The sequence below is a fragment of the Malania oleifera genome, chromosome 2, assembly GCF_029873635.1.
Source record: "Malania oleifera isolate guangnan ecotype guangnan chromosome 2, ASM2987363v1, whole genome shotgun sequence".
NCBI lineage: Eukaryota > Viridiplantae > Streptophyta > Magnoliopsida > Santalales > Ximeniaceae > Malania > Malania oleifera.
In genome coordinates this window covers 150,561,423-150,574,101 of record NC_080418.1, presented here as the reverse complement: position 1 = coordinate 150,574,101, position 12,679 = coordinate 150,561,423, and the positions used below count along the sequence as shown (strand labels likewise).

The window sequence follows — 12,679 nt, the reverse complement described above, 5'->3', positions numbered from 1 at the left end:
AGCAATGAGAATAAAATGTGATATGGACAATGTTGCCCGTGTATGTTAAATACAACCATGTAAATGTAAGACAGCTGAAAGACAGCCATGTTAGCAGATCTAACTCATTTCTATGTGGACTAACTGATGACAACTAAAAGGAGCTGTGTTAGATTCTAATGCATTTCTATGTGGACTAACTGATGATGGCTAAAGAGCAACTGTAGTACAAAAGAATGATATGAAAATATTATGCAATGAAATGACAATGGAATGACAATGCAATGAAATGAAATGTGAAACATGAATGATACGAATGGGAAAGAGTCACTTAAAGTGAAATGCAATGCAATGTTAAGTTATGAATATGAACAGATGTGTATGATTGAATAATGATAGAAAGAATGATGTAATATGATATTAGAAATATGTACGTACGTAGAATATGTTATGATTGGGCCAGGCATACCTTTCGCCTGAGGGCTTGCTGAGTAAGGCGAGTGCACTAGTAGTTACAGATGTGGCAATAGCCGCATAACGTACTAGGGCAAAGGGAACCTACTTGTATGGACGGGTAGATTTCCCTATCCTTAGGGCCTTCGCCGATAAACTTTTGTATGAACTGTGTGAGTACAAAATCAATTTATCACTTGAGGGCTTACTGAGTAAGGTGAGTGCTCTGGTATGCTTTGGCTGCGACCTTTGGATTGCCTAAATATCAGAGCAGAGGAGTGCTACTTGTATGGGCGAGTAATCACCCCTATCCTCGGGTAATCTCGTGGGTTAAACATTTACATGTATTTGATTAGGATCAGAAAATGACTTTCAGTATTATGTTAATGATTTGCAAATATTATAAAATGATATGTATTATCTCATGATGGCCACACGCTGAGTTTAATATATTATTTCTTCCCTTATTGAGATGTGTCTCACCCGAATATGAAATTATCTTTTTCAGGGTTTTCTCGAGATCAAGCTTAGAGAGCTCGAGATTTTATAACACTTTTGGTAAATAGAAAAAGAAAATGGTATATTTCTATGTTATTTTGGGGAATGTAAATGTTTATGTTTTATGTCTTTTTTTTTTAAGGCTGTTGAGTAAGGAATGATTGTGAAAATACTGAAATATTTTGGGAGTTATGTAGATTTATGAAAATGCAGGTGATGGATGATTTATTATGGGTTATAGTTAGAATTAGTAAACTCTGGTATTATGTTATATCAAGATTATGTTTATGTTTTCCGCTGTATATATTATGAATTATGGACTATTTAGGGATTTTATCAGGTATAACGCGCTGGACCCGGGTTTAAGGGTTCGGGGCGTTACATTGTAGTATCAGAGCAAAGGGGTAGTTACCTCGGGAACTCTCGCTTATGAACGATTGTGGCGAAGTAAGACTCTCCGCCCGGGGGCTTGCTGGATTGAGGGACGGCGATACGTAACGCCTCAATCTTAGTGAGTGCTCTGATAGGTATTGCCACGGGCGCAAGGCCCATAAGAAAAGTGACAACACCCGAAAGGGGGACATTACAGTATCAACTACTTCTAGTCTAGTCTCCTGCAGGAACAAACTATCAGGATTAGTATTATTTACAAGTTCCATTAACCATCCTCTTGCTACACCCTCCTAATCCTCAGATATTCCAAGATAGAATTTTCATTTAACAATCTAAAGAACCCCTAGGGACTTGCCTTCCTTATCATAATTAACCAACAAAGCTAACTTCAACAGCTATTTGCTTAACTTCTTAACTTTTTTCCGAACCCCAGGCTGCTCTACCCTCATTTTAACTCTCTCGCCACTAGAGTTCACCAAAGACCAACCCAACTCATCTAGGAGATCCTGAGTATCTTTGTTATCCCCCTCTTTTGGTTACCCGTTAACTCCTTATGGCATGGTGGTGCAGGAAGTTTATACAGGATACCATCAATTCTGAGATAACACTATCAGAAGAAACAACCTTTACCTAGTGGACCTCAAGTTGTTCATTTCCAAGGTGCACTATTGACAAGGATGGATCTGCATTAGGAAACAATGGATGTATGAGACAATGGCTAGACTACAAGATGTGTTCTCGAGGGAGAATACCCAAGGTCCTCTCTGCTAAGGACAACATTTAAACTTGTGTCTCTTAAAAGCATTACCACCTTCTCTGTCAGATCCCACAACCTCTCCAGACTCGCATGGCTAGCCTCCATATTGTCCTTGGATGCACCTCCTTTCCTTCAAAAGTGCTCAATCAGTAGCCATTCTTTCACATATTCATACGAGGAGTATGAGGAATCCTTGTCTTCAAAACCTGAGGAGTATGCATCTCCTTTGAATCACTTATCCTGTTCTGCCATCAACTTCTGTTTCACCCTCTTGTAGAACTCAGAGAATCAACTCAAGGTTACGTCTAGTAGCCCAACATTTCTAGTCTGGTTAATCCAAAACCCTTCTAAGACTTGCTTGCTACTGCTAACTGTGCCTCCTCTCCAGAACATCCATGTGGCCTCTCCCTCTTTTCATGATTATCCAAGCCTCCAGCCCTAGAAAGAAATGGCAGCTTGGGCTTAGAAACACCCTGCACAAGTGCTTCTTTGTAACTAAGATGGTCTTTCTTTTGGGCTTATATTACTTGCTTTCGGCCTATTTGATGCCTTCTTAAAGCCAGCCTTCTCATTGGGCCTGTTGGTTTCTCATTTTTGGGCCCTCCCACAATTGGACTAAAACTTTGTGGCCCTAGCCTTCCAAGTGCAAAGTTTAAGTAGGCAAGAACCTGCCATATTGACTCCCCTCATCATGAAATTTTCCATTCCCAAAAATTCTCCTTACACCAGTAGACTTATTGAAGTTATGTCATCATCGACGAGGCTGAGCATCTGATCAAAAGAAGACTGACTTTACTCTATACCCCTACCTACCTTCACAGATCCGCACTTGATGCATTGCATCTTTAGGTGGAGATTGGTTGGATTACCTTCCTCTTTTGTCCTCTGCATTGCTTCCCAAAAGGTCTTCCATTCCAACACCCCCATTCCATCTGGTGTGCAGCAGATCCTTCAAATGACTCCCTTAATTCTATTCATGAAAATAAAGTACCCAGAGGCATTAGCCGTCAAACAAACCAAAATGAAATCATTGGATGCCCTAAAAGTCATCACCCCATGGGTTCGATGTTTTTACAAAGATGAACAATAGCAACTCCTTTGACAACCATCAACATTCAATGTATAAAAATGAGCTAGAGGACAAACTACACTTGATTTTCTCAATGACACACAATGAATTCTCTTTTCCCTCAAAAAGGAGCTATTTCTTTTGTTGATAGAAAGAATGCTTTGGCAAAGCAAGCTTACCATTGTTTAACGCTAGTGTCATAAAGACATAGTAACCCAATTCAATTGCAAACCATTCATTTGGAGGCAGAGGCATAGCAATGCATGGTATTTGGCACATTATTGAGTGTTTTTTACCATCCTAGCAGAGGAATTGAGGAGGAGGAGCAGGAAGGGGCTAGTTTTCAAGTTGGACTTCGAGAAGGGGCAGTGACTTGGGTTTTTTTGGATATTATGATGAGTAGAAAAGGCCTTAGGATTCGTGGAAAATAGATCGGAGCTCGTCTGAGTTTGACCAACATTTATACTATTGTCAATGGTTAGCCTGGAGAGTGAAAAGAAGATATATTAAGAGGGAGAGAACATACAATCTGGGTGAGGATATGAAATCCTCAAAAAGAAAACAAAAAATAATATTAAAACACAAAAATAAATTAAAAAGAAAATTGAAAGAGGAAAAAATTTTAAGTGACTTTAGAATTAACCGAGAAAACCCCTCTTTAAGCCCTTCCCATCATAATTCACCAAACATTTCAAATTTGCTAATTCCTTTTGACACTTCTTGACCTCAAATTTACCATCATCAAGCCAAATTTCATTTCCACCACAACTAGCCAACCAAAGGTCCAGTTTATCCCAAAAAATCTAAGCTTAAAGGTCTTTCTCAGAAATGTCTTGAGCTACGGTGGCCAATATTCCATCACAACCCCTTTGCTCTTTAATCGTACTGTCGTCTTCAAAAATGCTAATCCCCTCCAATCCCTCCATTAGGGGTGGTGACACATGAGTCAAATCCCCAAAACAACCAGAAGAACAGTCAAAAATATAGCCCTCAAATTTCAAAAGTAAATCCCTATCACATTCAAAATCACTACTTCACTATCATTGTCAGAGAATCCCCCTACCTATTTATCCTAGAAAATGCTAGCGCTCTCACCAATTAGCTCCTCCATCATACTCAAAACACCATCTGAATGTCTTTTAAATTTTTTTTTTGTTTTCTCACCAGAAGAATCTCAATTTTTTTCAAAATATTTCCTCAATTTGAAACCCTTTGCACTTCTTTTTTCCGAGCATAGACCTTTGACTCCTCAAATTATCTGAATTTATAACCTTTCTCCAGCGCCACCACCTCCTCCCTTCTATCCAACAAGGCAAATGAATGCTTGCTGATCTGCTGCCAGCTTCAGAAACTAATCCTAGAAGAAGTCATTTTTCCACCACATGCACAGAACAACTTGTCCTCCTTCCTCAAATTATTTGACCCTATCAACTTTAGGTTGAAGTTCCTTTGATTTAAAGATACTCAACCCCTACAGCATTAAAAACCCTTGTAACCCATTCACAAAAATTCTCAAAAAAAGCCCTTACAACCCCCTGGAATGAAAATAGAATAGCCCTTAACTCTAGAAATCAAAACCACTCCTAGATGCTTGTTAAAATATTTGTGATAATATTCTTTAATATTTATTTTTATTATTGTTGTTTTTCTTCAAGAGAATTTTTACTTGTCATTTTGAACTAAATATGTTAATCATAATTTTCAATTTTTGGAGCTACTAATTTTAGCTATTTATACTATAATTTAACATTTTTTGTAAAAAAAAAAAATGATAAAAAATAATAAAAAGATATATTAAAAGGGAGAGAATATACAATCTGGGTGATGATATGAAATCCACAAAAAGAAAACAAGAAATAACATTAAAAATAAATTAAAAAGAAAATTGAAAGAGGAAAAAATTTTATGCAAATTTAGAATTAACCAAGAAAACCCCTCTTTAAGCCCTTCCCATCATAATTCACCAAACATTCCAAATTCGCTAATTCCCTTCGACACTTCTTCGCCTCAAATTCACCACCATCAAGCCAAACTTCATTTCCTCCACAATTGAGTTTTTTACCAAAATATTAAAAAATAAATAAATAAAACACAAATATGGAGGAAATTGGAAAAATTTACACAAATGTACCAACCGACTTTTCAAAAGTAGGTTGGGGTTTTAAAATTTTAAAAAAAAAAGGTCAGCCGTTGACTCTTATCAGCCAAAATAAAAAATTGAGAACTGACTTTTCAAAAGTCGGTCCTTGATTGCCAAAGGCCTCCCCCCCAAGGTTCTGCCCCCTGCCTCACCCATGCACCTGTCCCCTTCCCCCCACCCCCCGCACCCAAAATAAATTCCACTTTAAAGTGGGAATCATAATTTTTTTAAAATTTAAATAATAATAAAATATATATTATTTTTCAAATTTTAATATGTAAATAAAAATTTATAAATAAAATATATATTTTTAAGTGTCATTTAATAAAAAAAAAAAATTACTTTTTATTTATTTTTCAAATGAATTAAAAAAAGTAAGTTAATATTTTTATTTCAAAATATTATATAAAAAATGAATACAATAACAAAAAATTTTGAAATAATTTACTTTTGAGAATATTAAGACAAAAAATGACATCTTACTTCCTAATTACATAGAAAAAATTTTTTAACATATAATTAAGAATGAAATAAAATTGAATTAGTCTATGTAATTATATATATGTATATATGTTATAATTTTTTTATTTCATTACATTTTTCTTCCATTCCATTATTTCATTATACTCCCATTCTTTTTTATTTTAATATACCAAAGCATCTATAAATTTACATAGGAAAATTTTAAAATTTTATATTTCTTGCCTACATTTGAGAGTATAAAAATATGGATTTTAAATTTATTTTTTTGCAGGTTTGTACAAATATATAATATTTTTATAAAATTTAAAAAAATAAAAAAGAATGTAATATTTTTATAATTATTCAATAAACAAAAGTGGAGTAGAAATTGTTGAAACTTGCGGAGTATTGTGGGGGATCATGGGGGGTGAAGGAGATACTGCTAATTGATGAAGGTATTGGGAGAGGTCTCGTACGACCTTGATAGTTTGAGTAGAAGTTGAATTCCTTGGTAAGGAAACTATTCACGGAGAGGAGGGAAAATCAAGAGGGCTAGGGTTTCAGGAAGTAGAGAGACTTGCAGAGAGGGAGACAAGAGAGACAGGGAGAGAAAAAAGACAGAGCGCACTAGTTTTATGAATGAAACATGTAGAAGTAAAGGGCCGGCGGGCTAATGAACTTTGACCTAACATATTTCTTAAAAGAAATATATATATTTTAAGAAGCCAGTTTTGTTTTTTGTGCCTAGATTTTTGTGCAAGTTTTTTGTTTTGTTTTTTGTTTTTAAATCCAAACTGACTTTTTGTTTTTGTTTTTTGTGCCTAGGTAAGAAATATTAAATTTTAATATTTTCCTATTTAAAATAATTTTTTTTTTCATTTTGAAATATCCTGTTTTACGCTCACTAGAATATAATTTTATTATAAATTTACTGATATTTGGTATATTAAAATTAAAAAAAAATGGGAGTAGAATGAAATAATGGAATGGAAGAAAAGTGTAATGAAATAAAAAGTGAAAAATATTTTTAGTATTAAATGACACTTAAACTCAGTTCAATTTTATTTCATTCTTAATTATATGTTAAATAATTTTTTTTATGTAATTAGGAAGTAAGATGCCCTTTTTTGTCTTAATATTCCGAAAAGTAAATTATTTCAAAATTTTTTGTTATTGTATTCATTTTTATATAAAATTTTTAAATTAAAAAAATTAACTTACTTTTTTTAATTCATTTGAAAAATAAATAAAAAATAAAAAATCCTTTTTGTATTAAATGACACTTAAAAATATTTTTTTATTAAAATTTTAAAAATAATATATATATTAATATTTAAATTAAAAAAAATTTATGATTCCCACTTTAAAGTGGGATTTGAGGGGGGAGGCAGGGGGCAGAACTGGGAGGGAGGGGTGGTATTTTATTTTTGGGCGCACCCGCGGGGGGGGGGGGCAGGGAGGCTTGTTGCAGTCAAGAAGGTTCTCATTTTTTTTTTATTTTGGCTGACAAGAGTTGACGGCTGACCTTTTTTTTTTATTATTTTAAAGCCCAAACCAACTTTTGGAAAGTCGGTTGAGTACATTTGTGTAAATTTTCTCAATTTCCTTCATATTTTTGTTTTTTGATTTTTTTTTTTTTTTTAATATTTTGGTAAAAAACTCCTCCACAACTAGCCAACTAAAGGTCCAATTTATCCCACAAAATCTAAGCTTGAAGGTCTTTCTTACAAATCTCATGAGCTGGGGTGGCCAATATTCCATCACAACCCTTTTGCTCTTTAATTGTAGTAGTGACCGTACTGTCATCTTCAAAAATACTCATCCCCCCCACTTCCCAATACTACCATTAGGGGCAGTGACACATAATTCAAATCCCCAAAACAACTAGAAGAACAGTTAAAAATATAGCTCCCAAATTTCAAAGCAAATCTCTATCACATTCAAAATCACTACTTCACTATCATCTTCAGAGAATGCCCCCCACCTCTTAATCCTAGCAAATGCTAGCCCTCTCACCAATTAGCTCCTCCATTACACACAAAACACCATTTGTATGTCTTTCAAGAATTTTTTTTGTAATCTAACCAGAAGAATCTCAAAAAAAAAAAAAAAATTCAAAATATTTCCTCAATTTGAAACCCTTTGCACTTCCCTTTGCCGAGCATAAACCTTTTGACTCCTCAAATTATCTGAATTTACAACCTTTCTCCAGCCCCACCGCCCCCTCCCTTCTATCCAACAAGGCAAAAGAACGCTTGCTAATCTCCACCGCCAGCTTCAAAAACTAATCCCAAAAGAAGTCATTTTTTACACATGCACAAAACATCAACTTGTCCTCCCTCCTCAAATTATTTGACCCTATCAACTTTTAGGTTGCAGTTCCTTTGATTTAAGGATATTCAATCCCTGTTGCATTAAAAACCCTTGCAACCCATTCACAAAAATTCTCCAACAAAGCCCTTGCAACCCTCTAGAATGAAAATAAAATAGACCTGTAAAGACCCGAAAAATTAAAATGATTAAAATAATTAGAAATAAATAAATAAATAAAATAACAGATAAATAAATAAAAGGAATGGTGTGGGAAAAAGAAAAAAATAATAATAACATAATAATAAAATTAAGAAATTAAATTAAATTAAGATAAATTAAATAATTAGTTATTAAATTAAATATTTTTACATAGGATTTTAAAAAAAAAAAACTAATTGAAATAAGAAGAATATATTATAAAATATATATATATATATATATATAATAAGTATAAGTTAAAGATATATATATAAACTTAAAGTTAAAGTTAAAGAAAGAAGAAGAAAGAAGAAAGAAGAAGAAATAAGAAGGAGGAGAAGAACAGAGGCGGCAACCCCCCCCCCCCTCTGAGATTTTCCTACGGCCGCTCCGTCTCCGTCTCTCTCTCTCTCAATTTCTCGGCAAGTTTGCGACGGATCGGGAAACGGAAGGTGTCGTTAGAATCCTGGTTCCGCTGCCGACATTTCTACTGGAGCAGATTTTTCATAGAAACAGCTTAGGTACTGCTCCTGGGGAAAGGTAATTTTTTCCCATTTTTTCAATTTCGCTGTTAATATGCGGTTAAATTGACGATCGGACACCACCACAAGGTCCTAGTTGTCGTCGTCATCATTTTGGCGTAGGTAATTTTTCAATTGGGGTTTTCTAGACCTCACTCCAAAGCGAGAGTGGGATTTGAGAAATTTGGTAATTTAGCTATATTTAAGGGTATTATTATTTATTTAGAAATTATGGCCCTAGGAAATATTTAAATAATATTTTATTTAGAAATAATTTATTGGAACTAGGAATTTAATTTCAGGATCCGAGTGAGCACCGCAGGCATCTTTTCGGGGTCCCTGTTGGCGTAGTTCAAGAAACGAGGTAAGGGGAAAAATATATGTTAAATCATAATTTTTATGAATTTAATGGAAAAATAAATTGTGTTATATATACGTGTATATGTTTCGGTATGGGTAAAATGCCAACTGTTTAAATTATATTTTTTCGAGTTTAGGGTTGTTTATTAGATAATGTATATGCGAAAATAAACTGATGATAGTGGGAAATATTTTCAGGATAATTATGTAAAAAATGAAAGGTATTTTCAGTATATAAATATTAAATGTTGGTTGTCTTATTTTACAGGCAGTGTATGAATTTTATTGCTAAATTGTGTGGCATGAGTAAATAGAATGTTGTGTGGAATATATGTTAAATGTATGAGATGCAGGTTAAGTAAGTAATGCATTGTGAATAAAACATGAAATGGACTATGTTACTTGTGTGTGTTAATGCAATCATGTAAATAGCTGAAAGATGCTAGGTAAAACAGCTGAAAGATATTGGGTAAAACAGCTGAAAGCCGGGTTAGCAAATTCTAGCGCATTTCTATGTGGACTAATTGTTAGTAGATCTAACTCATTTCTATGTGGACTAACTGTTAGCAGATTCTAGTGCATTTCTATGTGCACTAACTGATGACGGCTAAAGAGCGGCTATTGTACAAAGGAATGAAATGAAAACGTTATGCAATGAAATGACAATGGAATGACAATGCAATGAAATGAAATGTGAAACGTGAATGATACGAATGGGAAAGAGTCACTTAAAGTGAAATGCAATGCAATGTTAAGCTATGAATATGAACAGATGTGTATGATTGAATAATGATAAAAAGAATGATGTATTATGATATTAGAAGTATGTATGTATGTAAAACATGTTACGATTGGGCGAGACGTACCTTTCGTCTAAGGGCTTGCTAAGTAAGGCGAATGCACTAGTAGCTACAGATGCAGCAGTAGCCGCATAACGTACTAGGGCAAAGGGAACCTACTTGTATGGGCGGGTAGATTTTCCTATTCTTAGGGCCTTTGCCAGTAAACTTTTGTATGAACTATGTGAGTACGAGATCAATTTATCACTTGAGGGCTTATTGAGTAAGATGAGTGCCCTGGTATGCTTTAATTGTGACATTTGGGTTGCCAAATGTATCAGAGCAGAGGGATGCTACTTGTATGGGCGGGTGATCAACCCTATCCTTGGGTAATCTCGTGGGTAAAATATCTTGCATATGTTTGAATAGGATCAGAAAATGATTTCAGAAATTATGTTAAGAATTTGCAAATGTTAAATATTATGTTGATTATAAACTCATCTTGGTCACACACTGTTTTAATATATTATTTCTTCCTTTACTAATATGTGTCTCACCCAAATATGAATTTATTTTTTTTCAGGATTTCCTCAAGATCAAGCTTTGAGAGCTCGAGGGTTTTTAGCCTTCTGAGAATTGTATAAGGAGAAAGGGTATATTTTTATATACTTTGGGAGAATGTAAATATTTGTGTTTTATGCCTTTATGTTTTAAGGCTATTGGGTAAGGAATGATTGTAAAAATACTGAATTGTTTTGGAAGTCATGTAGATTTATGGAAATGCAGGTGATGGGTGATTTAATATGAATTATAATTAGAATTAGTAAACTCTGGTATTATGTTATATAGAGATTATGATTATATTTTCCGTTACATATGTTATGGATTATGATTTATCAGGATATGACAGGTATAACGCACCGGACCCAGGATTAAGGGTTCGGGGCATTACAAGACCTTAACTCTAGAAATCAAAACCACTACTAGAAATTTTCCAGCTCAAGTTGGTCTAATTGCCACCAGATATTCAAATCAACCAATTTTTCCCTAAGAACGAAGCAACTCAACTAAGCCTTCATCAAGGTCACGCTTTGAACAGTCCACCAAATAACCAACAGTGGCACTTTCACCAACAGATTGCAAATCTTATTCTTCCCACAAATAATCACAAATGACTCTCCACTAATTTTCTCTGACCTAAGGTTGAACGATTTTCCAGGGCTTGCTTCCATTTTTTTCATCAACAAGAAATGTCATCCTTTGACGAGAGATTGATGAAGCATCTTCACTTTGTCAAAAGCCCAACGTTGAAAAAATTTTTAAATTAAAAAAAAAAAATGCCAATTCAAGTGTGTGATATTACAAAGTTGTACTTAGGCATTTTTGCAATTTAAAAGACATTAGAACCAGATAAAAAAATTCATTTGCACACAAATAAAAGAGCATAAGGTTTTTTCAATATTGCTATTAAACCTTTGTTAATCTATTATTTAATATTCATTGCTTCTTGCACTAAATTAGGTTGCATTGTATGGTAAGAGAAATTTGTATGCTATTTTTTCAATGTTTTCAACTAAAAATAGTCGAGCACAAGAGATGCACATTCTAAGGTTTATATAAAGTAAGATGAAAATTTAAATTGCTATAATTTTGCTTTTCTTTCAAGCACCATTGAGCAAGAAGGTAAGGAAATAGAAACAAAACAAACAACTAAAATCTTGCATGAGAATAAGCACAAGAATATTGGAACTTTTCAAGGGTATGAAAGGACAATAGACATTCTGCCTTTATTATAGATTTAATTATTAAACAGTGAAACCATAAATTGTTAGATTACCACTTTACCTAAAAGCTCAAGCTGTTAGGTTGTAGGCCAACAATGTGTATCAAGCCCCAACAATAATTCTCAAAGGAAATAAGACATTTAAAAATTATAAAACAATTACTAACTAATGCAGCTGAACTCCAAATTATAAATTCACATCAAACCAATTTATATTTAGCAGAGATGTTGTAGAGAAAACAAGTATGGGGCCAATTAATCCATCTCAAGTAGTGGCTCATAGATTTATGTAAAAAGGCTTTAAATGGGTAAATAACTATACCTGAATTGTCCCTGAATCATCTCTTAAGGTCAAAAAGGCAAGCTTCCCAAACGCTCTACGAGCCACAATTCTTCCCGCTATCGATACATAATCACTCTCGGTGTTTGATTCTTCACCATTCCCCAGATGCTTGTATATATCTTGCAGCTGATTGGCAGAATGAGTCCTATCCCATTTGTATGCATAGGGCTCAAAACCCTTGCCCCTCAATTCTTCAACCTAGAAAACAAACTGTGTTTACTGACCAAGAATAAAAAATTGTAGATAATGGTTCTCTTCAAATTCTTTCAAATAACAGGCAAATTACCATCCTTTTTGCAAATAGTTAAATAACCTATGTCTAAAATGCTTTCAACCACACTGTTATGGTAATGACAATTTTAGATAGTATGTGTACAGATAATCTGAAGATGTATAATTTTAGATAGTATGTGTTCAAATAATCTGAAGATGTAGAATGTTAACGATCTCTTTATTTTGGGTGTTAAATTAGTTCATTCATCCTTTTCTTGTCAACTTCAATAGCTTCCAAACAACCCTATGTACATTTTTAACATTAATCTGTCAGCAACTCCATTTTGCTCCTGCATTGCTTGCCAACTTTAAGGAAGAACAACTTCTAATTACCACTGTAATGGTTTCCAAAAGCCAC

At 33.9% G+C, this 12,679-nt stretch overlaps 1 protein-coding gene across 1 annotated transcript in view; it reads right to left on the bottom strand.

The window, feature by feature from the left end:
- The window catches only part of LOC131147595 (lysine--tRNA ligase, chloroplastic/mitochondrial), a 36,007-nt gene that overhangs the window by 21,925 nt on the left and 1,403 nt on the right, over positions 1-12,679 (bottom strand). Inside the window, exon 2 of the mRNA XM_058097094.1 lies at positions 12,028-12,246. Within this exon, the coding sequence (XP_057953077.1) occupies positions 12,028-12,246 (219 nt within the window). The remainder of the gene's footprint in view (positions 1-12,027; positions 12,247-12,679) is intronic.